The sequence below is a fragment of the Leishmania martiniquensis genome, chromosome 12, assembly GCF_017916325.1.
Source record: "Leishmania martiniquensis isolate LSCM1 chromosome 12, whole genome shotgun sequence".
NCBI lineage: Eukaryota > Euglenozoa > Kinetoplastea > Trypanosomatida > Trypanosomatidae > Leishmania > Leishmania martiniquensis.
The window spans coordinates 444,944-471,446 of record NC_090147.1 but is presented as its reverse complement, the minus strand read 5'-3'; the positions used below and the strand labels follow the sequence as shown (position 1 = coordinate 471,446).

Below are 26,503 nucleotides of genomic sequence, written 5' to 3'. Positions count from 1 at the left end.
CGAACGCACGTCCTGTCAATATGAGGTCTGCCAGCTGACGCAGTTCTTACGGAGACGAACGGATAAGGGAAGGGAGACGGGCACTTTGGATGAGAGGAAAGGGGACGAGCCAAAGCGCGCCGTCAAGGGCAGGGGCCTGGGAAGTGCGGCGCATATCTGTGGCACTGCGCCCGAGGAAACGCGAAATTGGCTGCAAATTCACAGCGGAGAGGGCAGCCATAGGAAACGAAAAAAAGGCGGCAGTCGTACATGTCAGATGGCAGCGAGCGCAGCCTCTCTGTCGACGTGAGGTGGATAGCGGGGTAGAGAGAAGGACAGCGAAGGATAGAATCCCCGTGCAGGGAACCTTTGGTATGTCACTTTTTTTCTCGTGTACGTTGCGTACCACAACGGCAGCGCGCGGTGGGGGGGGGGGGGGCAGTGCTTTTTCTCGTTGGAGATTTGCAGAGGTCCGTTCGGATCGGCGTGCATGCATGCGCGCTCGCATCATACGAGGACATCTGCACATCCCTCTGCAGAGCAGAACTCCGGCGCCCCCTCCGATTGAATCGCTCTGAAGTTTTGTCGAGAGTGCGACGCAGCCGTCTGCCACCGTTCGCACTCTTTAAAGCGCTTTTGCTCTCTCCAAAGCCCAGCAGCGCCTCAGCCTGAGCGATGGGGCCCCGCTCGCCGACCAGCCTTGGAGGTGACCTGCATGACGAGTATGCAGCCCAATAGTGCAGGTACTGCGCCATCAGGGCTGTGCTCGAAGCCGGTGGACACGGCACCTGCTGGAAGGTCGAAAAGGTCGTATGGCCACCGCTCCGCTATGGCGTCGAGAAGTGACTGAAAAATGGCGACGTTACCAGCTCGCGTTAGGCCTCGGGGGGTGTACGCCAGCCACCACTCCACGTTGGGAGGCGGCATGCTTGGGCTGGCACTCGTACTGTACACACTTGTGATTTCAGAGACAGTGGATACCAAAAGGGGCACTGCAGCAGAGTCGTACAAAACATCGGCCGAGACAATGGTTATCGATGACGCAGCAGCGGAGTCGTGAAGGTGGCGTTGTAGTGCATCCTGGATGACTGGGGGATCGCCCCATCGAAGCAATGCCGCAGATGCAGCAAGCCTTACGTGCGGCATCTGCGCCGCGTTGCACTGCTCTCTTAGGTTTCGCCGGGTTAGCGAGACACACTCGGGGTTGCCGTCTGTCGCCCACAAGCGAACCGCAGGCGGGGTCGCCCGTTTCGCAGGATCTGCTAAACCAAAACCACGCAGCAGAGCACACAGTGCCACAGATACAATACCAGAGCCGCATCCCAGCTCGATCACGTGAGCCTCTGCCCTGCCAGCGGCTCTCAAACGCACTTCTAGGCGCTGAGGACTTTGCGCCAGCCACTCTATAAACGCAAGAGCCCCACCCCACACAATAAGGCCTGTTGAGTCGACGCCAGATAGCAAACCAACAGCGTCGCACGGAGGAAGCACGTCGAACGCACGGAGCTGAAAGGTCAAGTTCGACGTGGCTGGCGCGATGTCCGCGGCGGATGCCAGTAGTGTATACATCGCTAAGCGATAAAATGGCTCGCCCTCAACTCGCTCCGCTCTGTCAGGCGGATGCGTGATAGTAAACGGCATCGCTGATTCCCCGAAGCAGCGCGGTGCTACACGGTGGGAAAGGGGGAGGGGGGAGCAGGGTGCCGTTGCTGCCCTTTTTTTACTCGTTTTGGGGTGCGTTCGGGTTACACGGAAAGGCAAGGAAGGTGAAGAGTGTGAGGGGAGGGGAGAAGCCCCACAAATCGGGTGCACTGCAGACGTGAGCTCAAAGAGAGACTACGCACTGAAAGTGCTGAAGTGACGATGGGGTACATAGCGAGGGAGGATCACAGGCACCGTGGCATGATTACAGTGGCAAGCTGGTGATGGGAAGCGAGCGAATCAGCGGCTCCCCTCTCCTACTCGAGCCGAGTCCTCTCCCTCAACCTGCGCTGGTCACAGCTGAGAGAAGAGCCGACTGATCAGGGTATTTCGACATGTGTCTATGACGAGGGAAACAGCCACTGTTGAAAGGGGAAGTGGAGAAAGCCGGCACGGACTGCAGTGCAGAAGAGAGCACAGAGGGAGAGAGCGAGAAAGTGAGAGAGCGAGACAGAGCTGTCCGCGATGCCCTCCGCCTTTCCGACCGTAACGCGCAGTCTAAAAAGAGAGGAGAAGAGGGCAACCACGAAAGTGTGCACGGAAACACGCCCACGCAGCTGCACGAAACGTCACACACGTACACACAGACAGAGACTCGCAAGGTCGACTCGTCATACGCGCAGCCTTCACCAACTGGATCGAGCCCTTGACCGTGACTGGGAAAGGTGCCTGAGATAGCTTCGGCTGGCTGGCAGGAGGTGAGGTGCTCCTAGCCTGCGGTACGCCGTCGCCTGAGGGAGATGCGTGCCTGAGGAGAGGCGAGCCGTACATCGACAGAATCCGTGACGCCGCTGAGAGTGACTGGTAGCCGCAGTATCGGCGCCTCGACCAAACTGGCGATGTTGGCTGCAGAATTGCCTCGAAGGCTGCTCTCGAAGCTTGCACGCGCGTAGCGAGACGCGATGTAGCTCCGAAGTCGTGCCACACCTTCAACGTAGCCGGGCGGTACGCTGGGCGATGGCCCTGGGGCTGGATGGTAAGTCACCCGCGGCGTCTCTGGGGCACTGCCCTCGGCATCCTGCTGAGCTTCCTGTCCCGTCAGCTTTGCGAAATAAGACCGTGTCGGCCTATTGTACTGCACACAGTTTGCATGAGGGGCCTTTGTAGTGTATGGAGTGATGTGCGGTTGGAAGGTGCACTCGGCGATCGCCTCGTCTACCGGTTTTGCTGATGACCGCTTCCGATGTTGCTCCATTCCCTCTTCGTACAAGCGGAAGAAGACGGTGTTATCGGCGTGGGCGGGAGTGCGGGGTGTCGCAGGGGCTGGCGATGCGTGTCGAGGAGGGCGCGCTGCGCTCGGCCTACCTTGGGCTCTGTGAGAGTGGCGGCGCGGCGTCACGACCGCTTTCTTTTGCTCGCTGGAGAGGGTCTCCACTGCGTATCGAGGGAAGGCGTTCATATCAGCGCGCCGCCGCGGCGGCGAAGTTATTCGTGGCGACGTTGGGGCAGTCTTCACCTCTTCTGACTTGCTCTTCTCCGGGGCTATAGGCGCGAAAGCTTCCGCCTCCCGGGGTGTCGGCGTAGGAGGGGACAAAAGCACTGTTGTGTTTTGCTCGTTGGAGGAGTGCCTTCGTCGCGGGGGTGTCGCCAGCTCAGCCGCCACTGGCGGGGCGGTAATGTGGCGCTCCAGAATAGGAAGAGGGGAGGCAAGACAGTAGCTGCACACGCACTCCGCCACACGTGCCATGTCCACGGTCTCGGCACACGGCTCACCCATCACAATGTCATACCAACAGTCGTCCATATCTTCCTGGTTCCAGCCTAGGGACGCGGCCAAGTTGACAAATCCTGCGTAGTTCAGACGTCCGCCGTAGCCGCCCCGCTCGGGTGGCCGAGTGAGGAGATCGAGGAGGCGCTCGTTCGGCTGCCCTCGGCCAGGCAGACTTTTGCCTGGGAACGAAAGGCTACATGCGGAATCCAAGTCGCCACGGCGTGATGTCGTCATCCTGGTCGTCACAAACAGGGGCAATGTTGTAGGTGGCAAGTAAATAAGAAGCCGCCGGGGCGTCGAACACGAAAAGGTGCGGTGAAGCGCAGCGTTGCAAGACGCTTCCCCAAGGTGTACCGGTCGGCTGTCCGAGTGACGCTGCCGGCCCCCTTCGCTCTCACATCTGTCTAGAATGGCGAGGAAAGAAGGAAAGCAATAGAGAGGGAGACAGTGCTGGTGGCCTGCAGGAGGCAGGAGCGGTGTGCAAAGCCGTCATCAGCGGAAAAAAGATCCGCAAGTGTGGAAGGAGTTGTGGAAAAAGAGCAGCGGAGCGAAGAGGACGTGCCAGAGGATGAGAGGTCGGCACCCGCAGAGTTGCACAGCTGAAATGACGCAACAGCGGCCAGCCTCACAGAGTGTGTGCGTGTGCGCGCGCTACGGCATCGGACGTCAAAACGAAGAAAATGTACCGCAAAAGGGGGCAGAGACGGTGCGCGTGCGCAACGGCGAAAGTGCCCCAATGCGCTCTCCTCGCAGCCACTCCGTCACCATGGAGACAAGGGGCGCCTCTTTCTCGCTCGTCACACGTCACGCCGGGCCCTCGGGCGGTTGAGGAGGCAACGAACGCTGAGCGCAAGAGTTGCTCCACGGGTCTTTGTTGTTTGGCAAGTCATCTGTAGCCGGCGGAGATGACAAAAGCGGCGCAGCACTGTAAATGCGAAGTGCGTGATAGCGTGCCCTGCAACCTTGTATCGTTTCTTCAGCGGAACTGCAAGTTGGATGCAGGCGGTGCTCTTGTCTGCGCTCCGCACCGGCTACCCTCAGAACATGGCAACCAGAACAGCCATAAAGAGTCGAAGAATAGTCTTACGCGTCCTCTGAACGGGCGCTAGAGCGGCCTTCCACATGCGCACAGTGAAGGCGAGGGAAAGGGTGTGTGCGTCTGGGGGAGGGGAAGGGCGCGCAGGGAAGGTGGCAAGAAGAGAGAAGGGGGCGGCGGATGCGGACTCCTGCGATATAAACGAGCTGGCGTAGCGTTCATCAAGGCAGAGACCCCAGGGAGGCGAGGACGTGCGAACTTTACAAGAGATCGGTGCAGAAACGGAATACCGGCAATGGACGCGCCTTCGCGTCGTCATTCAACGGAACGATTCGAAGGCCAGACGCGTGCGGGCGATCACCGGAGTGCCCCTCAGAGGCGATCCCGTTTCTGTAGGAAGCGTCGCCTGCGCTCGTTCGGCTCCACTGTTTGCAAATGTTGGCACAGGTCTGCAGGGGAGAGGGCGCCAACGACGATATCCGGAGAAGGCGAAAGCCCGGCAAGCAGAGCCCTCATGTGTGCACACCTTTTTGGGGTGTCTGTGCACCTTGTCAGGATGCCCACATGCGAGCGGGGACGTGGCGAAGTAGGCAGGGGAGCAAACCGGGAGGGAGACGGTGGGTATGGTGAGGGGGATATCATTGCTTGCTTGCCATTCTTGCAGCATAGACGTACGCATCGCGAAGGAACAATCCTATGTACGGCCCCAACGGCGTGTTCGATGAAGATGCATGGGTCAACGGCGCGAATCCCTGCAGAGAAGAACGTATCTGGCGTGCCTTTCGAGCAGCCTCAGAGCGAACCAACGAGAGCAGGGACCGATTTTGCAGTCTTTCGTCCCCTGAGCACAGAGCGGTGCCCCTTCTCAGCACGTCGATATTTCTCTGATGATGATGTGGGGGACTCCATCTACTCAGCATGAAGAGCGTCCTGTACGACGGTGGGCCACCACGTGCAAAGCAGGAGTAAGCGAATACCACAAGCCACCCGTCCCTTCGTCTTGGCTCCCTCTGTTTTACTGGCGTGCAATGGGCACCACACCGCGGTCGACGATGCGATGCAGACAACCGTTCCAAGAGTCTCAGACCACTACTAAACGTCGCGACCAAACGACGTCAAGAAGGAAAACACATAAGGCGATACCTCACGGAAGCGCTCCGCTCCCAATCTGAAGAGGAATCACAGGCGCTCGGAGAACGCGATCCATGACACTGACACACGAGCATCGAGCAAGCGAGAGAAAAAAATTTTCTGTAGGCCCACATCTGCGCGGCAGTAGCGGCCGCCACCACGAAGAACAAAGCAAAGGAGAGCGCACAGAAAGCGGCAGATTGCATTTGCCCATCTCACGTTGCGCATCGGGCACAGCGCCGGCCTGACAGCCCTCATGCGAACGGCGCCCGGGGGCGGGTGCATTGGCTGAATCGTCGACACGATCCGCAGTGAACCAACGTAACTCTCGCCTTCGCCGCACCTCTCGACAGTACTTCACCAGTGCAGAACATGTCTGCCGACGCTCAAGTCTCCGCGGGCAGCGCACTTGAGAGAAGACGGCGTGTGCGCTGTTTCGAAGTTACCCGCTGCCAGGGCGGTGAGTCCTGACGCGACACGCGGCAGTCCGTCGGCGTCGCGAAGCAGGAATCGATGGTGCTCCCCGGAGACAAAACGAAAACTGAGATGGTGCTGGCGGCAGCGTGATGGTTATCAGAACGAGCAGATCACCGCAGTCACTCGTTCAGAGTCCTCATGCGGGCGCGAGAGTGAAACGTGGGCCGCAGATACTGCGCTGACATGTCCTGAAAGAGCATATAGAGTTGCAAGACCACCTCACTCTCTTCCATGGCTTGACAGCACTGGTCCCAGCTCATGCTCTCACTAAGCACCCTCTGTCGGGCAATGGACCGACCGCGCAACAGGTAGTCGTCCCACGGCACCTCCTGCGCCAGTGCGTGTACTGCTGCCCCGTCCGTGCAGGTCCACGGTCGCAGCCACTCTCGCAGCTCTTCAAAAGACTCCGAACTCATTTGGGATGACGCGGATGGGGAGCGCCGCAGGCGTTCATACGCCTTATTGGTGAGATTGTCGCTGAATCCGGCATCCATGTCCTTCAGTAAGGCACATAGGCGCTGCTTGTCCTCATCTGGAAGGAAGGCCACAGCACGCTCGCACTCGAGCTGCACGGCGCCAACCATATCCTGCTGCACGAAGCAGGGAAGCTCGCTGTCTTCTAGCAAGTTAGGAGCCGTGGTAAGGCAGCGCCTGATGCAAGACAGCAACCCCGGCGTCACGGCGATTTCGAGCACACTCAGCAGCGCCCCATTGCTGTTGGTCAGGTAAAAAGCCGGTGCGTGGAGCACCGCTTCACGGCAGGTGGCGAAGCCGAAACATCGCACCTCTTCTGTTGAGCCCAAGCTCTCCACGGCGATGTGAATGGCAAGGGGGCTTCCCCGGCACGCTAGGAACCGCCGAATAAATGCGTCCTTGGTGCAGCGCTCGTGCGCCGCTTTGCCGCACATATTCTGCTTGATGAGCGCGCAGTAGACCTGCCACGCACGCGCGCACTCCATCATTAGGGCACATACGCTTGCTGTCAGCAGCACGTACAGCTGATCCAGTGGCGGCGCGCAAACGTGGAGAGACAGCTTTGCCGGCCACGAGGCCACAGCGTCGCTCAGCGTCGCATAGCCTGACCCGCTGTTGTCGCAGAAGAGCCGCTCGTACACAGGCGCGTGCGCCAAGAACACTCTGAAGGGGTGTAGCGACAACGGCAGCAGAGACTCCGTGACAACCCGCTCTCTAATAATGCGCACCAGCGTGGCGGAGCTGAGGTTGTTATGACCCTTTCCGTCTTCTTGGTAAAGGTATGTGACGCATGGCTTCGCAGCGGTGTCGCGGGCCCGCTGAAGGGTGTAGGAGTGATCGATGCGCACCGTTGTATCGTGGGTACCGTGGTGAAGTACGACCGGGCAACTCACGTCTGTAATGATGTCGATCGTGCGAAACCAGTTGTACCCAAGAAAATTCGCTATGGACACGGCATTCTGCGAGAACTCGTTGATGCACTCGCTGAGCGCGGTGAAGGGGCACTGGAGAATCAGGAGGCAGGGGCACAGGAGCGGAGGCAAGAAGGCAGCCAAGAACGCGGCAGGGGAGGCTCCGAGAGAGCGCCCACAGAGGATTACCCGGTTCGCCGGCACGCCAAAGTAGCGGCGCAGGAAAAGGTAGGCAGATAGTGTGTCTTGATGAATGCTTGCTTCCGTTATGGGCGTGTGGGTGAGACCGTAGCCCGAGTACTCGAACAGCAGCACACTCACGGATGCCTCTCTGCTGACGTAGCGGAGCTCTTTATAGGCTATCCCGATGTCCACGGCATTGGGGTGAGCGTACAAGAGCACGTGCGTCGCCTTGGAGTTCACAAGCAAGTAGCCGTAGGTGAAGAGGCCGTTTTCTACGTGCTGGCGTGGGTCTACAAGGGGGATGTGAACGAGCTTGTTGGGCCGGGTGGAGGTGTCGTACGTGGCAGCTTTGGGACGAGGAAAGATAATCGACTTAACAAATGCGTCAAGACGGCTGGTCATGACTGCCATGCGAGCAGAGAGAGACGCTCCGCTACGGTTCGCACCTCTGCACCGGCGCGTATGCGTCGAGTGAAGACGCGGAGGTTCTCGGGAGAAGCGAAAAAAAAAAGTAGACTTGAAGAGGAGCGAAGGGTGGTGGCCAAGGGTGCAACAGAGAGCACAACGGCAATGCGGCGAATGTTTCACACGCCGGGCTACGGGGGAAAGGGGAAAGGCGTGGGTGTCAGAGCCGTACAGACATGAGAGAGAGCGTGGGGGGGCGTCCCAGAAGATCTTCCAGTAATGCTGACAGCGGAAGAGAGAGAGCAGCAACGCAAGGAGAAAGAGAGGGGGCAGCCACCACTGAAACGCGAGAAAAGGGCGGCGGTCGGCCTCTATTCCGTGGCTTTGTTTCGCTGTGTCGGCGCGGCCCAATCGCAGGCAGGATACCCACACGGAACGCCGCCACAGACAACGACGCAACAACCCTGCCACGCCAACGTTTGCTGCGACTATATGGTAGCAATGAGGAGAAGAGTAAGAGAGCAGCAGAAGCGCTGGCGCATACGCACAGACGGACCGACTCGCATACTGCGCTGAGAGCCGCCAATGGGCGGCACTGGATAGGAAGGGCCACACCAGAGTGTTGTGAGCTACGCCGAAGCACACATTAGCCAATGGGCAGACAGTCTATCCATCACAGGAACACAAAGCGCCGCCAGGCGCCGCAGGGGTGTGTCGCACTTATCGCCAATCTGTATTTACTAGCCCATTGTGGTGGTAGGCCGCCGACATTCAGGCAATGAGCGCGCACAGGCGGCAGCAGTGGGGCCGTCGCACGCACTCATCCCGAGCCCCCAACGCCCTTTCCTCTCTTCTACTGCTTCACGAAAGCGTTTGCCGCAGAGGTCTTGCCCGGGCCGTTTCACAAGTCCTCGAGAGCCGCATACGCGTCGCAGCGGTAGTCACGAAGAGTTGCGGCACACACGTGCTTGTCCAATGCGCAGCTTTGATGCAGTATGACATTGTTGGGATACACTGCGAGCACCATGTCAGGGCGAAGGCGGCGCTGACATACAGGGCACACCATCCCTTCCTCGAGGATGACCGCACGTGAGGAGAGGCGCACGCAGCTCTCCTCGCCCTGGAGTCTCTTTGCCTTCAAGATGCCACTGTACACTGCTGATGTACGATACATTGCCGTGGTGGCGCGTAGCGCGTGCAGAAGAAAGCCGCTCACACGCGAAAACGGCATATCATCTGGCAGCATTGGCAGGACAGCGACAGCGTCAATGCCGTCGCACGTGTTCATGATCTCGAGAGCCTCCGACACCCGCGGCGCGCCGGCGGCGGGTCTTAGTAGCGCCTCCAGAAGCGCTGTGAAGGCGTCGCTGCTGCCGTCAGCATAGACACTGCTAGCATAGGAGGTTGCGTCCGCCAGGCACTGGGATTCGCTTAAAAACATTGCGATGGCCGCCCGGTGGCTCCCCTTGCGCCGATGCACGGCAGCGCGCTCTTGCACGCATTCCAATCGGATCTCCGGCGCAGCAAAGTACGCCTCAGCTGACTCAAGATTCACATGCGGTGAAGTTAAGAGAAACTCACGGAGGCGACTTCGGAGGCGCTGGCGCTCTCCTGCTTCCGTGACGGCTGCGGCTGGGGAGGTGAAGAGCAACTCGCCGAGCCCTCTCCAATAGTTCTCGTACACCGCGGGCTCCGTCACCCGCACTCGCGCGTCTGCGAGAAGCTGAAAAATGTACTCGACAACAAGCAGCAACCTCGGCGTGGTGCGTGGGCCTTCGGGGTAAGCCTTTAGTATCTGTAGTGCCGCGCCATAGTTGTGGACATTCTGGTCGGAGAAAAAGATGCAGACGGCACTGTCAGCCGGCACTGCACCGAGTACCCAGCACGAGTGCTGCTCAAACAGTCGAGGGCACTGAGCCAGCGACCGACGCCGAAGAAAATTCAGAGCAGTCATCGCCGCCGTTGCAATCGTACACGTTGTGTGTGTGTCTGCAGCGGAGAGAGAATGCGCAGACGAGCAGGAGGTCACCCATTCACGTACAGTGTTTTGTGCAAGGAAGTCGTCCCCTCTCGCGGCAGAGAGGGGGTGTCGCTGAAACAGCTCCCGAAGCACTCCGAGAGAGGACGGCGGCAGCTCCAATGCTCCCTCTCTCAAGTTTGCGAGGTGTCGCAGCTGCGACAGCGCCTCCTCATATTGGCCGTGTGCCTCCAGCAGTACTGTGAGGGCGACCCATTGCCGATGCTCACGAAGGATGGCTTCTACATCTGCCACGTCGCACGCGTTCTCGCCACACAGCAAAGCCAGAAGCGCCTCCTCTTTCTCCATGACGCAGAAGGACATGATCAGTGCCCTGTCCACAGCCTCCAGCTGCGACTGCACCAGCTGAGAGGGCGCACTGCCGCTCAGCACCATCAATGAGGAGCGCTGCGCCTGCAGATAGTCGACAAGCGCAGGAAGAGCCGCCACTGTAACGGCAGCAGGCGCCTCGACAGGAAGCGTCGGAAAACTCGGTGCGGTATTGCTGAGGCGCGCGAATCCCGGAAAAAGCTGAATCGCTATGCGTGGGTCAGAATCGACGGAGCCGAGGTCTCGAAAGCAGCCGACGTGGTCCTTCTGGTGAATAAACTTCTCCAACGCCCCAGCCGTGACTATGCGCCGCAGCGTGGGTGACGGGACTTCGTGAGGGCAGAGGCGGCACAGTAGATCGGCGGCGGCGAACAGCTTTGCAGCGGCGAGGGCCTCCACCTGAGCAGCCACTGAAGTGCGCGCGAGCAGGTAGAGGTGCTGGTCGGCGTCAGCGACGACAATGGGGAAGTGCGTAAACACATCCGGCGGTTCTGCCTTCGAGGGCATAGCGCAGTCGTAGTCGACCCAATGGCACTGCGCTATTTTGGTGACTTTTGGGAGGTCGACCGTCTGGCAGAGACAACTCTGCGGGTGGGCGGTGGCGCCCTCCAGGGTGGCGAGGAGAGGAAGGCGAACTTGCAAAGTGTGGTGCGGAGCTGACGGATGGTACGAGACGACATACGGGTACTCGTAACGCATCTCCACCGGTGGTGTTGCCCATAAAACACGCGAGTCGCCGGGCACCTCGCTGCCGTCGTACAGGAGTGCACGCAGTCCCCCTCCATCGCTTGCGACGAGGATTTCGGGTACCGGTGTCATCGGCAGCACCAACGGCGTCGCACCTGACCGCGGCGTTGGATAAAGGACGGATGTGGAAGCGGTGGAAGTGTTGTAGAGAAAGTACTCCTTGCGCCCACCGAGAAGAATGCTGCGTCCCATCCAGCTAATCGTCTTGATCCCGTCCGGCAGCGGCACCGTCACCTTCAGCAAAAAGTCGAGATGTGTGTGCGAGGCTTCGTAAAGGGCGACACGCTTGCGCTGCAGCACTGCCATGGAGATGAGGCCCTTTTGCTGCTTTACGTGGAAAGCGACGATGTCTTTGAGTCCTGTGATGGCCGTGACGTCTCGCAGCTGGAACCCGCTTGCAGAGGAGGCCGCGTCGTCGTGGATGTGGTAGACAGCAATGACGTCACCGACGAGCACAAGTAGGCGGCGCGCAGCGACAACAGTCAGCTGCCGCACGGCATGCCTCCGGCAATCTGTGATTTCCTGCAACAGTGTCAGTGAAGTGGTGCTCCCTTCGCATGCTTCAACTCGGTACGCAACCACCTTGCTGTCACTGGTGCCCACCATCACGAGCGTGCCATATGTCGTGATAGACTCGACCTTGTATGGGATGGGGCCCCCGAGGGACACCACCCGATACGCCTCCACTGGTAAGGCGGAATGGCTTGCCTCCTCCGCCCGCATTATGCCTGGCCTTCCGTGAAGTCGAGCGATCGTTGGAGAGGGGAGGAGGAGGAAGACAGAAACAGAGGCAGAGAGATGTTCAGGCGCGCACGACTTATCGAAAAGCAGCTAGCGCGTGGTTGGGCGGACCCCCTTCGATAGGGGCGATGGAGACAGGCGAGAACCTGTTGACAGAGGAGTGAGCGGGGAGGCTGTCGTCTCGTCACGGCGTAGCAGCGACACCTGAGGAGGGGGAGGGGGTGTGGGCAGAACGAGAGAAGAGGTGGGCAGGAGAGCTGGAAGGTCGAGGAGATGCTCATGGCGACAATGGGAAAGAGGGCGCGTGCGATTCATCGCCAGGCACGCGAGTTAGATGTTCCTTGGACGGCTGAGGGGGCATCACTCGGGTGCATGAGCGAGACCGAGAAGACTGCAACAGCAGCGCGTTACCGGGGTACCGCGCACTCGACCAAGCGCAGTAGCGGCATTAGATCACCTCGGCAGCGGATAGAAAGGGGCACATCTACTTCACCGTTGCCGAGAGGGGACCGAGAGATGGGGGAGCCTGATGACCTCATTGGATGCACGTCGATACTGTGGGCTTTGCGTACTTTCTTGCCGCCCGCGCATTGGCGGGGAAGTAGCAGGGAGCGTATCAGCGGTTAGTGCGTGACGGCCCTGGCGTGCAGCAGCGCGGGCAACTCTCAGAATATCAGAATCGAGGCAGCCACGAATGGGAAGCGGAAGCAGTGCTGCACACTTCTCTTCACCACTGCTCTGAGAGCGGATCGGCGTCGTCCGTGACACTCAGGGACGTACCATCAAAAGACAGTAGGGTCGCCGGATAAGGAGCACCGCCGAAACCGCCGACCTTGCGCAAGTGAAGTTGCGTCACGGGTCCGATGGTGGTAGTCGACTGAATCGTCATCTTCGCGTGCACGGCGCGGGTGAGGGTGGAGTACCGCTCGAGGAAAGCGCCGAACTCAGTCACGCATTCCCGCATGGCGGCGTTGTGGCGCTCACTGCAGCCCTCACTGAGCAAGCGAGGAATCGCATCAACAAGCAGCTGGCACGCCTCGACGTGGGTGAGCGGGACGCCGAGGCCGACATCCACAATGTACACGGTGTGCAGCTGACAGCAGAGCTCTGAGGAGACGGCACCATCAGCCGCTGGTAGGTGCTCATACGTAAGGGTGAAGGTGAGGTAGCCAAGGGAGTCCTGCAGCCGCAGGGCGGCGACGCTGTCGGTCAAGAGGCTCCACATTGCATGGGCGTCGTCGATAAGAGTGACAGTCGACGCAGACGGATGATGCGCCGCGATAGAAGCCTCAACGAGCTGATACAGTTGTGCCTGCGACACCACAAAAGGCACCGCAACTTCGAGGTGCTGATACGCAGTGTGGGCTGCCACACTACCGTCCTTGTGCAGGACGAGCGGAATACGCGCTACCTGCTGCACAAACACCGGTGCCGTGGAAGTCACCTCATTCAGCAGCAGCAGCGAGCTGCTGAGGTCCGTGTGGCTGACCTCCGCATCGAGCGTCATGGCCTGCTGGCGCATGATCACGTTGTACCCCACCACAGCAGGCGATCCCGCCTCCGCGATCACCTCTCTCTCAGAAGCCTCCTCGAGCTCATCCAGGAACGGCGGCCAGCAATGCAGCAACGTTCCGAACGGGAGCAGCAGCGATGGAGGCCCGCGACGCAGTTTCGTGTAGAGAAAGAGCAGCATCCACGGCGAAGTCATAAAACTGACTGTGCTGCCGTAGACACAGCTGAGCTCGATGTCGATGAGGGGTGCAACTGAAACGGGAGCCGTGATTACGTATGCCCAGTAGTTTCGCCCGAGCACCGAGTATCGCGTCGTCGCCTCCAGCTCGTTAAGCGCTTCGATCTTGAGGAGATCCACCCCAAGAGCCCCATCAGGCCCGACCACCTCGCACAGCGCACGGAGCAAGCGCCGCACGCACATCACACTGTTGATGTACTTCTTCGCCTCACCACCGAACCTCTCCATCTCATGCCAATTAACGCGATCGAGCAGCGCCAGAAAGGCAGGCACCATCTCGTACGGCATCTTCCCCACCTCGAACAGCATCACTGCCTGCTGCTTGAACGTCGGATCATGGCTAAGGTTTGTCATCATGAGGAAGCCCGTCAGCGTAGCATCGTAGAGGAGGGCAATGCGCTTCGACGGGTGTTGACCACTGGCAGGGTGGCCAGCGTCAGACCTACCAGCGGTATCGCCGTGCTCCGTGACGCAGGTCATCGAACTCTGCAGCTGGTGGCGTGTAAAGGCAATGACGCGGGAGGCAACTTCCTCTTGCCAGCTGGGATGCACCCCGTCGAGTGTAGCGACATCCAGCCCCGGTGGCAGCGAGGGGTACTTCCACTCCACAAGCCCCAGCCGCAGGAGCAGTAGTACTGCGTTGCACACGTCCTCCTCGTCCAGCATCAGGAGCTGCGCCAGCAGGCCGATAGAGGTGCGATCGTCTATGGTGGAAAGCAAGCGGTAGAGCAGCTGCTCCTGTGGATCGTCAGACGTGCGGTTCATCACGAAGTTGCCACATGGCGGCGGCACTACAACGTAAGCATCTGGCGAGACGTCGAATGTCGCAAGCACCAGCCCGCGCTGGTACAGCCGCCGCACCATCTCCTGGGGCAACTCATACATGTAGACGGTGTCCTTTGCAAAGACAGACTGCGGCACCCGTAAGGCAGTCAGCATCTCGGGCCGCACAAAGGCGGTACCCTTGCTGAGCAGCATGCGATACAGAGCCACATCCTCCGAATAAAGCTCCTGGGAGCGTTTCTTCAGCACATCTGCCGCGTAGTCGACCGTGCCAATGGCCCAGAAGGGGTCCACCGTGACAGATGGCAAGAGCGCGCTGGGCAGGTACTCGTTGACGTAGGTGCGATTAACGTGCCAGCGCAGCTTACTGCGCACCTCTTTCGTAAGCTGCAAGTATTGATTTCGCCCGATGCCGAGGAGGTTGAGCGCGTCTATGGCGGTGAAGTTTGGGAGGCGGTGGTAGCTCTGCTCCTGCTTGAGCATTTCAGCAAAGATACCGGTGTAGTACGACAGCGGTGTTTCCTTCGTGTACAAGGCGACACTCCTCTGGTGCACGTACGGGTACAGCTGGAGCTGCTCCGCGGCGTATCTCACCATCTCCTGATAATACGCCTCCTCCCTCACTGCTGCGCGCACAAACTCTGGCAGCCGGTCATACGCGTGCCCGCGCAGAATGGCGTGATGAATCGTTTTGGTTTGGTAGTCGTGGGGAGTCATGCGCTGCTGCAGCGGTGCAGGGAGCAGGTGGTACGGCACACGGCCTCGCAGTGCCTGCTGCAGCTCTGACCCGTCCACGGAGGCCGCCATAGAGGAAGGCGCGCTGTCAGATATGTCGTGCGTGGCACTACGTGTGGAAACCAGCGGGGAAGGGGAAGGGGGGGCTTCTGTGGAAGACCAACCGCGCACACCACGGGAGGTTGTAGAGCTAGGTCAACTCGGCAACCACAGCGAGGCTTTCTAGCGGATGCGCTGAACGCGTTCACCGTATTCTCTGGTGGCTCCAGCACCCCCTCTTCTCCCCGCTTTTCCGTTCTCTGCTCCCTTGACAGTCCTCGCTGAGCCACAATAGCGGCGGCGAAAAGCCGAGAAGAAATGCAGGCAGCTCCACGTCCAGTTAGCGGCAGGTGAAGAGCAACCCAAGGTGAATGTGAGGTTACACATGGCGGAGGGCGAAACAACGAGCGAAAGTGGGAAGGCGAGATGAGTGTAGAGAGAAAGAGAGAGCATGTGCCTTACATGTCGCGACTGTCTGGACAGGAATGGGCCATGCTGGTCGGATACGAGTGCCGAAAACAATCGACAGCGCACGCACCATTGACGGTGTCGCTTTCACAGATAGGCGGCAAATGAGGAAATGGTCACCGCCAGCCGGCCTCCGTGTGCGTGAAGTGGCCGTCATCGCATCAGCGTTTCGGCGCCGTTGCCTCGCTTGGAAGGCGGCTGCTCTTACGCAGCTTTTGTTCACACGCGCCGCAGCAGCCGTGGGCCACAGTCAACTGCCGCAGTTCGAGGGGGGAGGGGTAACGCGAAGTCCCTGCCTCACCCAGCACTCACTCAGAAGGGGTATGGATCAGCTGCGCTAGTGTAATCCACTGCGAGATTGCAGCAGCAGTGGTCGGTGCTTTGTCGTGCTCCCACACCATGTAACGAGGCGCACATGCCTCGACGGACACCTGGGTGGATGTCTCGAGTTCATCAGCCTCGGCGGTTGGGCGCGCGGAGGGGAAAGGGGACGAAGAAGCGGAGGATGCCGGACAGAGCGATTCCTTCGTGGCGATCGTCGTCAAGGAAATAGCGTAGCCCTCGGGCAGGTGCACATCCTCTCCCAGCAGTGCCCGGCCCCGAAACGTTGCACGCCAGAGGCCGTCATTTGGGCCGCGCGTCATCGCAGCAGTAAAGTTTTCGCACACATCTGTGACACCTTCAAAGTCTGTTCGAATGGGAAGTGAGTGAAACATCTGTGCATCTGGCGCTGCTGGAGCATCTCTGGATGGCGCGGTCGCGGACACAGACACAGGCATCCTCGTAACGTGCGCGGAGGACGGACGCAAAGATAAGGATTGGAAGTCGCGCGGCTGTTGTTGAACCTTTTCGTCAAGAGGAGGAGCGTTGGGGGAAGATGGCGAGGAAGGGAGTGAGAAGAGCACGAGGCGCACTGCAGGGAGACAGCGTCCTATAGCAAAGGCAGAAGCACCTGTGTGCACACCCCCGTAGGCACCTGGCGCTGACAGTGGCGTTGCAGGAAATGTCTTGCGAGGCGTTGGAGTGCAGGCCTTCTCCAATGGGCAAGTGGGCGGTTCTTCCCGTCTCGTGGGAGCGTCTTTGAATGTTTTGTTGAGCTTATTAGTGCTGCGCAAGAGGTTCTGTGCGAAGGGGGCCACAATTTCTCTGAGTGCGTGACGAGTAGGCGCTACTCCGAAAGCCTGCAAGCTTCCGTTGAAGGCGCTGCAGTGCACGAGGGGGGGGGCAAAAAAATGTACGCAGGCAGAAGTACAGGCGCTCAGTGCACCGCCGGCCGCGACACAAAGCCGCAAAGTTGTGTGTGTGTGTGTGTAAGTCTGGTAATGTCACCCACAGCTCCCCTCTCCCACCTTCTCGCTTATGCTCCTGTGTGTATTGTACTCCCAGTCCGAAGCAGTACTACTTAGAAGCGACTGCCCCCCTCCCTTGTGCGTCTCAAAGAGGTCCATCGGCGTCGTACACCAGCGCCAAGCGCGAGAGATGCGGGAGCAGTGCAGAAGAGCAGCTGCTCACCTCGGCGCCCAAATCCTGCACACACTCTAAAGCGTTCTGAATCTTCATCTTCTTCACCGGCAGGCCGCCGGGCAGGAGGCACTCCCACAGCAGAAGTTCGTCCAGGCAGCTGCAGAGGCACTGCCGCGTCTGACCGAGGACCGCGTGAACGAAGCTGAGGCAGTTACGCACCTCATGGCAGAGATAGTGAAAGGGGAATAGCTGCTCTAACAAGTCGCTCAGCAGCTTGCTCAGCTCGTCGGCGTCCTTTTGCGACACGTCGGCTGCCATACGCGAGCGAATCGTCGCGCAGGCGATCTGCACTTTGGGGTGAAGATGTTTGGTGGCGTCTTTCGGTGCGTGAGGCCGCTCCATGCTGAGCGCACGCTCAAACGGCTCCTTGTCGCCCTTCTGGCATCGCGGGCAGCGGCAAACAAAATAGAAGCATTCACTGAGACGCTCACGGCGCAGATGCGTTGGCCAGTACAACTGCGGGATGTAGGCGATGGTCAGCTCCTCGCCGATGTGGACGGTGCGTGTGGTGATGATGGCATGCCCCACCGTGTCAATCGCGCAATTGGGGGTGCAGGAGTGGTTGAAGAATGATGTGATTTCGCTGCCGCAGTACAGCGCCTGTGCCACGCCGAGCCCGCTGCGGTCCGCCACCTCCAGCGCGTTGCAGCGCAGTACGCCAATGATTGTGTACAGAGTAGCGGCCTCCTCTTCACCTTTGAAAAGGTCACAGATAAGGGGGCCGATCGGGTACAGCGATTGAATCACTTCATTGGCATGAGAAGTCAGTGAGAGGACGCGCTCGTGGCCCTCGCGCTTCGCCTTAATCCCGGCGAGAGTTGTGATACAGTGGTATGCTAGCTCGAAGAACTGCTCCGGCACGTCGAGCTGGCGCGTTTCGATGCCCCCCATCATCTCTGAGAGTCGCCTCATCCACGCGCATTCGAACTTCTCGTGCTGCTCCCGGTGTGCATCGGCGCACGCAGGACAGCAATAAGCCACCATGTGGCATGTGGTGCACGTCAGCGACTTCCTCTCTTTCTCGGATGCCTTCTTGCCCTCACTATTGACGTCCTTCCCGTCACTGTCATCCTCACTCAGCGCCTCTGCCGCCGCTTCAGCATCGTCGAATCCAAAAGCCTTGCTGCACTCCACGCAGCATCCTTGTCCAGCGAAACCTTCGAAGACACCGACGGAAAAGGGGCTGAGGAGGCTTGCTACTATAACGAAGGGGGGGATGGTGCGTATTGCCTCTACGCTGACCCCGCAGGGTCCGCGAAACAGCCGCACACCGGGCTCCTTCGACTGCAAAAACGCCTCGGTCCCACTAACATGCTCTGCGATGAGGCGAGTGAGCGCCTGATCCACGTAGTCGCGCGTGCTCACCTCCATTGACGGGAGTTCGTAGATGGCGCGGCAGAGGTGCACGAGCGCGGCCGCCCCAGCGCTGCCGCAGCCGGCGCTCGCAATGTCCACGGAAGGGTCTTGCAGTGCGCAAAGTCCGTAGAAGGCGTTCGCTTTTGCTAAAATGGGGTTGCACGCGAGCGCCCGCGTCGCCAACGCAGCGCACCGCTCCGTCTCTCCCATCTTGAAGAGACATGTGAGCGCGTTGCCGGCGCTCTTGGTGAATTCGTCTAGCGTGCACGCAGCGTCTCTGTTGTGCCGCTGCTCGTAAAGCTGCACGGCTTGTATGTAGTACTCCGCTGCCTCCGCCGGGTCGTCCACGAAGCAGGCGTTGCCTTTGAGGCGGAGCTGCAGCATCGTCTCTCCTTGGGCGGAGACTGCATCGGGTGCAGCCGACATGACCTCAGCTGAAAGCACTGGAAGCAACACAGAAAGAGTAACTTTGCACGCCTTCTCTGCAGTGGATAGGCGTCTGTCTGTCGGTCTCTCGCCGTCTCTGTAAGTGTGTGTGTGTGTGTGTACATATGGGAGGAGATGGGGCGCATTTCAGTAGGCGTGTGCGAGAGGAAAAGGCGCAATGAGGTGAGAGAGCGAAAGCGGTGAGCATCACTCTTCAAGCAGTGCGCACAGAGAGCGGCCGGCGAGCACCGTGACACCACTCAGAAGTGCGGTATGGCAGAGGGAGCGGCGAGAAAATCCCCCGTATGGAGCTTATCGAACAGATCTCAGAGCGTACGCGCGCTATTGGCCTTGGGAGGGGGAAGTGATCTGGCATGAGCCCCTCTCTGTTCATTGCACTCCCTTCGGCAGTGATATGTCCACGCATTCTCGGCAGCAAGCACAAGCCGCAAGGACGCCGTTCTCCAGCGACACGCAGAGACGCAGCTGTGATGCTCTGCCAAGGTGCTGCCGTCGCAGACTAACCCTCATCGCCGCCGTTTTGAGCGCCGTCGTCGCATGGCGTCAGTGCTTCGACTGAAGCGGAGGTGCTCGATCATGTCAGCCCCCATCGCAGCGGTCAGCGCTTCTCTGGTGGGGTGCGAAAGAAGTCCATCCACTTCGCGATCGCCTCGCTCGAGTGGTGGCCGAGCGCGCACTGTTGGGTGCATCAATGGTACTGTAAAGAAGGGTGCCCCGTCACCCGCTGGCTGCTCCACGAGTTCGGTGGGAGGCAAGCACCAAGAGGCAGAGTCGTAGAGCGAGCGTCTCATCCCCTCCCGCTCCTCGATGGCGTGAAAGGCCCCAATGTGGAGCGCGTCAAATGAGATGCGAGGGTCTGTGTTGAACAGAGCCTCCATGTACGGCGCCGACATACATGGCGGCATCGCTTCCTCGCTCAAGACGCACCCCGACTCCACGAACATGTCACGGCCGTCTAGCCCGGTGGAGAAGGAATCCTTCATGTCCATGTCGGCGATTTCGATAGCGTCGCCCTCCGCGCTGCGCGTCACCGGATCGGTATAAAGTACAGACGAAGGCGCCGCGGCAAGCGTCGGACCCTCACTATCTTCTCTCCTCACCGGCAGCGCGTCCATGGGCACAGTATCCACAGGAAGAGAACGTCGGACAGCGAAAAAGCGGCAGTGCCGCAGCGGCGCTCAACAGGGGCCGCTTTAAGGCGTCAAAGAGTGAAGCCGAGAGAGAGGGGTGGGGGCGATCGGGTACCAGCCGTGCACGACGTGGTCTGATATCGGGCCTGCAAGCACAATGTGGCTGCGCTCACCGTTGTTGTCTCAGCGGCGGCTGCCTCAGTGGTAAGCGCACCCCTCTCGATCACCCATCTCGTTGGGATCTGAAGAAGAGTTCCGCTGGGAACGGCACTAGAGGAATCAGAGAGGGGGAGTCAGCTGTGTGTGTGTGTGTGTGTCTAAAAGGGAGAGAGGGAGGGGGGGAGGGGCTCGCAAGCAGTGGGCTCGGCTTTGGCTGCGGTGCGGCGCGTACTTCTGGGAGAGAAGGGGAAGGCGATGGAGAAAACGCAGCAGTCGGCAACCTGAAGGGCAGACTTCGCGAGAAATCATCGTTGGGGAGAGGCGTTCGCCGCTGCTGTGCAGCTCCTGGGCGAATGCTGGTGCAGCGGTGCCCCTTACGTGCGTGTAGCGTAGCCAAACGAGGCGCAGAAGCGAAGCTGCACCGACCAGGTGGGGCGCGCACCAGCATCGCTGCCCACGGCCGTCGCTGAGGCCCCAATGTGCGCCCATGGCACAGGCTGCCTCTTTTCTGGGTTGCTCTGCAGTTGGGGCTGGTCGAGCGGAGTGCCACCAATTCACATCGAAGCTCTAGTCAGTGGTGTCCCGACGTCATGCGTGCAACGACGAGTTCCGTGAGGGCGCGAGAAATGTGCATTCGCAGGGCGCTCAATCGGAAGATCTCAGCGAAGGCAGAGGGCGTCGCCCGCGGCCTCGTCACGAAAGATTGGGAGAGGGAGCGACGCGAATGCAGGGGGAAAGTCACCGATGCGGCAGACGACGCGCGCCATGGTCGTGCGCGTTCGCGTCAGACAGCGTCTTGAACGGAGCACTCGTCCTGCGATCGAAGCTGCTCATTCCATGCGTAGAGCTCCCGCCGGCGACGTTCCTTAAGGGCACGTCTGGCAAGCTCCTCCGCGAGCATTTCGGCAGGCGATTTGGTGGGGGGTACGGCAGCGGCGTTTCCGGGCACGGAGGCAGTCGTGGCGGGCGTCTGAGGCCCATTGCGCTCGGATGACTTTGTCACGCAGCGCGGCGGGCGAGTGGGATTCGGGGAGCAAAAGGCTGGCGCGGTGTCGCCGCAGCCTACTAAGGTCCCTCTTGCGGCACCGCCACCCATTAGACCCTCTCTCGTCAGCTTTGAGCGCAGAGGCGCGCCATAAGCCGCGGCCGAACTCGGTGAGACGCGCTGCAACGGAGCCGACGACTTCACTACATGTGCGGGCAATGGCAGGGTGGGGCGCTGTAGGTGCTGCTCCGGCGCGTGGCCTATGGGCACCGCCTCTGGAACAGCGTGCGACGCAAGCGTGAGAGCCGCACCGCGTGTATCGGCAACGACAGGGTTGTGGGAGAGCACCCGCGTGCCAAGGGAATGTGGCCCGACAAGTTCGGGTGCGCCGCCGTCATTTTCTGCTGCCCTCGGCGCCGGCGTCGCGCTTGCCTCGTGATGAGTACCGTCGAGTACGGTGAGGGACAGCGCGTTAACGGATCGCAGCCCGGAGGCGAGCGACTTGGTATGCGTTGTGGGAGAGCACCCAGAGAAGTCCGTGGTGCTACCGGCAGTCGACCAATTCAAGCAGCTTACCGTTGGCGGCGTGACGGCGGCCTCCGTCAGTGTGGAGCAATGCGAGCTGCCGGTGATGCTGGCCACAGATGGGATAGACCTTCTCTGTATGGCGATCGGTGGTATGGGCGGGTTCCACGAAGAGGCGGTAGAGACTGGCAGCTCGTGAGTCGCCACAGGGCGACTCGGTTGGCGCAAGACAGAGGGGTCCCCAACGGGGTGATCTTCGTCCTGCTGGCCTGAGGCACTTTTGCTGTGCAGCCCAAGAATCGGCATCGACTTCTGGAGAGGGGCGGTGGACACTAGTGTGGGCGTCGCCTCGGAAGAGGTACGTATAGGGGATGAATTCATCGAGCTTAGTGTGCGCGGAAAGGCGTATGAAGCGGTGCCGCTGGCCCGGCCGTTCATTGGCGTGCTATCTCCAAGTGCAACCCTCGATGTCGATGCGGCCACCCCTTCCCGTCCGTACAATGGTGTATGGGAGGCAACTGACGCAGGTACCGCCTCTGGAGAGGTATGCAGCCCCACTGCCTCCCCGGCTGAGTCGTCGGTGCTTCTGAGGCGGCTTTGCAGCGCGTGATGGGTGTTGAGGCCCTCGGCTTCGCTCGTGGAACTGACGGACAAAAAGTTCAGGGAGGGCTGCGATGCGGCAGGCAGAGCGCTGGTGATGGGAAGTGGCCGCGCAGAGGTAGCTCCACCACTGGCACAACGCACACGCTGCCGCCGCGGCATGCCGGCGGCCACAGAGCGGCTGCCAGGCTGTCGCTCCGAAATTTGCTCCCGGCGGTAACGCACCTCGCCGCTACTCGGCAAACGGCTCGTTTGCGGAGTGGCCGCCGCCGCAGTCTTGGCTTTGCCGAGCGGTACTGTGGTGCGGCGCTGTGCGGCAGGCCTAGTGCGCGAGCTAGGCTGCACCAAAGCCACGTCGATGCCAAGCCCCGTTGACCGCGAGATCGAAAGCGGCGAGGGAGCGAGTCCGGCCCGGCTGCTATGACTGCGCAGACGCCGCGACGGAGGCGGCGGCGTTTTGAAATCGTTTGAAGAGTGCTCCTCAGGCACCGCTGTTGAAATACTGCGGTGTCCTGCGGGTGGGCGCGACGACTGGCCGGTGCGCACGCGAGATGAGGACTGTCGCATCTAAAAGGGGGATCGGGCGATGTCTGTGTCCGCATATGCAACGAAAGCGTGTACGAAAGCAACGTGAGTTCGCCGCAGCTGTAGGGAGCAGAGGGCGCTGCAATGGTAAAAGGCAGTCAGTGGGGCTGTGGGTGCCCGGGCAAGGAAGAGTGAGAGCGCGAAAACATTGAGTGAAACAGCGGAGCGGAGCGTCGCGTTCGGCAACAGCATTCACCCGCGTGCATCAAACAAAACGAATTTATGGCCACTCAGAGATGCGTCGCGTGCCTCCGCATCGAGCGCATGCGACCTTAGTTGCCAGGGCACAATTCATCTGACGGCGCGTCGGCTGAGGTGGAGAGGAGCGCTGCTGCAGCATGCACGGGCCACACATACCGGCCCCTCCTTTATGATTGCGGCGCTGGCGTTCGCGTACACGCATGCACTAGCGCGTGTGCCGGTAATGCACGTGCATGTCGGTCGACATAATTATTTATTGTCGGCATGCGAAACTCGGCGCAACATCGAATTCATGGCAAGCCAACATGAGAGGTCAGGTGTTCTCCGCCATCATGACCTGCTCGGTAGGCACGCGGGGGAGAAGGCACGTCGCTGCATGCGGAGGAGTGCAAAGAGACCGGCCTAGCAAGGCAGCCACGCAGCCGAGGCTTCCATGCCTGTACCCCGTAACCGGCACATGCACAGCGTCGCTCAGATTCGCCATGAGACGCGCCCCGCAGCACTGTTAGACCGTGGCGTCTCCGGAAGGCGCAGGAGAGAGCGAAGACTCCGCGCACATCTTCGCTTCACCCCCTCCTCTCTTCCCCAAACCGCGACCGCCGCCGCCACCCCCCCTCCTCACCTCTCTCCCGCCCACCCACCCACCCCACTAAATCGCGCATGTCAGATTACGTTTGTTATTATTCGGAAGTCCTTCCTCGCCGCGCACCGGCCAGCGAAACACACTATTACGCGCAGAACGCCAAAGCACACGCCCGGCGGAGCGGCAAACATTAAATTGGGACACTTCTCCTTAACGTCACCTCACGCGGCACCAAAAAAGCAAACGTCGGAGAGAAGAGGCCGCGAGTGGCTAAGGGCGCCAGCGGCTTGGCAACGCACACACAGAGAAGGGAAAAATGCGTAAACGCTGTCGCCTCCAGGCAGCCACTCATGGCGCCGCACACGCCGCCTGCCGCTGCCGCCTCGCTTCGTTTGCCTGCGTCTCTGCTTCCGGCGCCACCCGTGTCTGGGCGCCGCCACACCCGCGGCATCGTCAGCGAAGGCGGAAGTCCTGGTTGTAGTGGCACGCCTGCAGCTCGCCGTCGAAGTCGACGCGCAGGGAGATGTCGAGGTCTCGCGGGTTGCCAGGGTTCGGCACACACTTCATCTCAAAGTTCGCCCTCTCGCCACGCTTCATGATCAGCGGGTGGAAGAGGTAAAGCACCGTCTGCCGCCAGTGCGTAGGCGGCACCATTGGCGACGTGTTCAGCACCACAGGTTCGTGACCGGCGTAGAATGGGGTGTCAAAGTGAACCGAGATGGCGTGCACGAAGTCGGCCTGCTTCGCCTCCAGCGTGAAGGTGCTCGAAAAGGACAGCTCTGCCTCCGTCACCCTGTCAATGTCGAAGGAGAAGAAGAGGACGGTGTCTGTGATGATCTGCTCCGGGTTTACAGTATCGATGAGCGGCTCTATGTAGCTGAGTCGCTTGAAGTAGGAGAAGTCAAGCCCACTCACGTTGTTCCAGATGTCAAACTTCTGCTCCACGTACTGCGGGTCGGTGATGCCGCATGCGTACATGTTGGCACTGCTCGGCAGAATCTTCACATTCGGCGCACCCCAACGGTCGCGCGCGTAGAGGACTGTGTTCAGCATGGACTCGTACAGGAGGAAGTAGCCCATCCACTCGCTAATAATAATGTCCACCTTCTCACCCAGGTCCAGCTCCTCCACTTTTCCTTGAATGATGGTGATGACATCGCCGAAGCCATTGTCCTGTACAATCTTGCGTGCCTGTATAGCCACATTACTGCAGTCGATGCCGATTACCTTGCGCGCGCCGGCGCGGGCAGCGAACATGGAGAGGATGCCAGTGCCGCAACCGACGTCAAGGACGACCTTGTCCTTGAACATGTATGCATTACGCCATATCGCATCGCGATAGGACGTCGTGCGGTGGTAGTCCTTCAGCATCTCCATGTGAATGCCGTAGTGACTGTAGGAGTCGAAGTAGTAGTCCCGGCTCGCGGATGTCGCCGCCATCGCACACCCCTCCGTGGCGGCCTTCTCAGGATGCTGAGTCGACATGAAAAAAGCGCGCGACGTTCGAGGCTGATGGGAGAGACGTTGTTGGCAGCGATGAAGGAAATGCAGTGTGCGCATGCAGTGGGTGCACGGTGCTGGGCCGGTCCGATGCACATGCCCAGCAGTGAACGGAGAGAAGGGGGGCGAGGGACGTCCCCCAGTGTGGGCAACGGCGATGGTAAAGCCAGATGAGTTCCGCACAGTAGGCAAGCGCACCGGTGATTTCAGGCGCATGGCGGGTAAGAAAAGAGAGGGAGGCACACACACACAAATGGAAGCGGTGGCAGGATGACGAGAGAAGGTGTGCGTGCAGATGTGTGTGTGCGTGTGAGGGAGAGGGGGAGAAGAGGAGAGCGATGCGGAGCGTCTCCAAATGACGCCTCCGGCACTCTGTGTCGGGGTGCCACAGAGTACGGCGGAGAGGTTCGTGAGGGCTTGCAGCGCTTGAGGCTGCCATCCATCTTTAGACATTGAGAAGGCGGCTCTCGCTCATGAAGCTCAGCAGCCAGCTTTGCTCGAAAGCAGAAGCGATGTGGGAGCTGTGAGGCAGTGCCTGCTCACTCGCCTGCACTCGTGCGCCCCACCACACCACACCACAGCGCCGCATAGTGCCATTCTACTCGTCGATTGCTTGAAGTGTTCTCTACGCTCGCCCTCGTCTCCCTCCCACTCTCTCACGTGGGCATACAAAGTCTGAGACACACGCCAAGAGCATTACACAGCAACATAACAGTGCTGCGTTCCTCTGTCCACTCACGCGTCCGCTCGCCCGTGAAAGAGGCGCGTCAGCACTGTCATGGACATGAGAGAGAGCGAGAGACAGGTATACAGCTGGGTGCTCCTCAAGAGGATGTAGGCAAGGGGTGCGAAGTGCTCAGAGGAAACGGGGGGGGTAATGGGCGCATAGCGGCGCCGTCGTTTGTCGATGTGAAATGGGCTGACCGTTTCCTCCTCCTCGCCTTCGCACGTTGGACCACTCCGAGGTAGTGGCATGTTCCTGCTGCGCTCCGGGCCAATGTGGCCGCTCGCACGCGGTCCACTCCCGCCGCAAGAGGCTCAGTGCTGCTCGAGAAGAGCTGCGAGCCCACCAACGAAGTCTTGCTCGCCGTGCACGGGAGGGGAAAAGGGTGGCATCGCCTGTGGAGGGCGCGTGGGATACGGATGGGTTTGCCGCGCACAGGACGGTGCAAAAAGGCTGCCGGGACAGAGAGAGAGGGTTGGGTGCGTCGTCAAGAAGCAAACGAAGAGCTGACAAGAAATACGCGGCACTTGAAGGCAGGCTGGGGTACTTCGCTTGGCAACAGGCAC

At 60.2% G+C, this 26,503-nt stretch overlaps 10 protein-coding genes across 10 annotated transcripts; all 10 read right to left on the bottom strand.

Moving 5' to 3' along the window:
* Positions 1–642: 642 nt before the first annotated feature.
* On the bottom strand, positions 643–1,620 carry LSCM1_07912 (uncharacterized protein; the record flags this gene model as incomplete). Its single annotated transcript, XM_067325261.1, has 1 exon — positions 643–1,620. One exon carries the CDS (start codon positions 1,618–1,620, stop codon positions 643–645), a length of 978 nt encoding a protein of 325 aa, XP_067180474.1.
* A 769-nt stretch (positions 1,621–2,389) lies between these two features.
* On the bottom strand, positions 2,390–3,625 carry LSCM1_07911 (uncharacterized protein; the record flags this gene model as incomplete). Its single annotated transcript, XM_067325260.1, has 1 exon — positions 2,390–3,625. One exon carries the CDS (start codon positions 3,623–3,625, stop codon positions 2,390–2,392), a length of 1,236 nt encoding a protein of 411 aa, XP_067180473.1.
* A 2,529-nt stretch (positions 3,626–6,154) lies between these two features.
* LSCM1_07910 (uncharacterized protein) lies at positions 6,155–8,014 on the bottom strand (the record flags this gene model as incomplete). Its single annotated transcript, XM_067325259.1, has 1 exon — positions 6,155–8,014. One exon carries the CDS (start codon positions 8,012–8,014, stop codon positions 6,155–6,157), a length of 1,860 nt encoding a protein of 619 aa, XP_067180472.1.
* Positions 8,015–8,909: 895 nt separating this feature from the next.
* On the bottom strand, positions 8,910–11,825 carry LSCM1_07909 (uncharacterized protein; the record flags this gene model as incomplete). The annotated part of the gene is made up of 1 exon (XM_067325258.1): positions 8,910–11,825. The coding sequence occupies one exon, from the start codon at positions 11,823–11,825 to the stop codon at positions 8,910–8,912; it is 2,916 nt and encodes a 971-aa protein (XP_067180471.1).
* A 745-nt stretch (positions 11,826–12,570) lies between these two features.
* LSCM1_07908 (uncharacterized protein) lies at positions 12,571–15,183 on the bottom strand (the record flags this gene model as incomplete). Its single annotated transcript, XM_067325257.1, has 1 exon — positions 12,571–15,183. One exon carries the CDS (start codon positions 15,181–15,183, stop codon positions 12,571–12,573), a length of 2,613 nt encoding a protein of 870 aa, XP_067180470.1.
* A 743-nt stretch (positions 15,184–15,926) lies between these two features.
* LSCM1_07907 (uncharacterized protein) lies at positions 15,927–16,397 on the bottom strand (the record flags this gene model as incomplete). The annotated part of the gene is made up of 1 exon (XM_067325256.1): positions 15,927–16,397. The coding sequence occupies one exon, from the start codon at positions 16,395–16,397 to the stop codon at positions 15,927–15,929; it is 471 nt and encodes a 156-aa protein (XP_067180469.1).
* A 655-nt stretch (positions 16,398–17,052) lies between these two features.
* Positions 17,053–18,924, bottom strand: LSCM1_07906 (uncharacterized protein; the record flags this gene model as incomplete). Its single annotated transcript, XM_067325255.1, has 1 exon — positions 17,053–18,924. One exon carries the CDS (start codon positions 18,922–18,924, stop codon positions 17,053–17,055), a length of 1,872 nt encoding a protein of 623 aa, XP_067180468.1.
* A 527-nt stretch (positions 18,925–19,451) lies between these two features.
* Positions 19,452–20,060, bottom strand: LSCM1_07905 (uncharacterized protein; the record flags this gene model as incomplete). The annotated part of the gene is made up of 1 exon (XM_067325254.1): positions 19,452–20,060. The coding sequence occupies one exon, from the start codon at positions 20,058–20,060 to the stop codon at positions 19,452–19,454; it is 609 nt and encodes a 202-aa protein (XP_067180467.1).
* Positions 20,061–21,018: 958 nt separating this feature from the next.
* On the bottom strand, positions 21,019–22,911 carry LSCM1_07904 (uncharacterized protein; the record flags this gene model as incomplete). The annotated part of the gene is made up of 1 exon (XM_067325253.1): positions 21,019–22,911. The coding sequence occupies one exon, from the start codon at positions 22,909–22,911 to the stop codon at positions 21,019–21,021; it is 1,893 nt and encodes a 630-aa protein (XP_067180466.1).
* A 1,255-nt stretch (positions 22,912–24,166) lies between these two features.
* On the bottom strand, positions 24,167–25,273 carry LSCM1_07903 (uncharacterized protein; the record flags this gene model as incomplete). Its single annotated transcript, XM_067325252.1, has 1 exon — positions 24,167–25,273. One exon carries the CDS (start codon positions 25,271–25,273, stop codon positions 24,167–24,169), a length of 1,107 nt encoding a protein of 368 aa, XP_067180465.1.
* Positions 25,274–26,503: the final 1,230 nt, after the last annotated feature.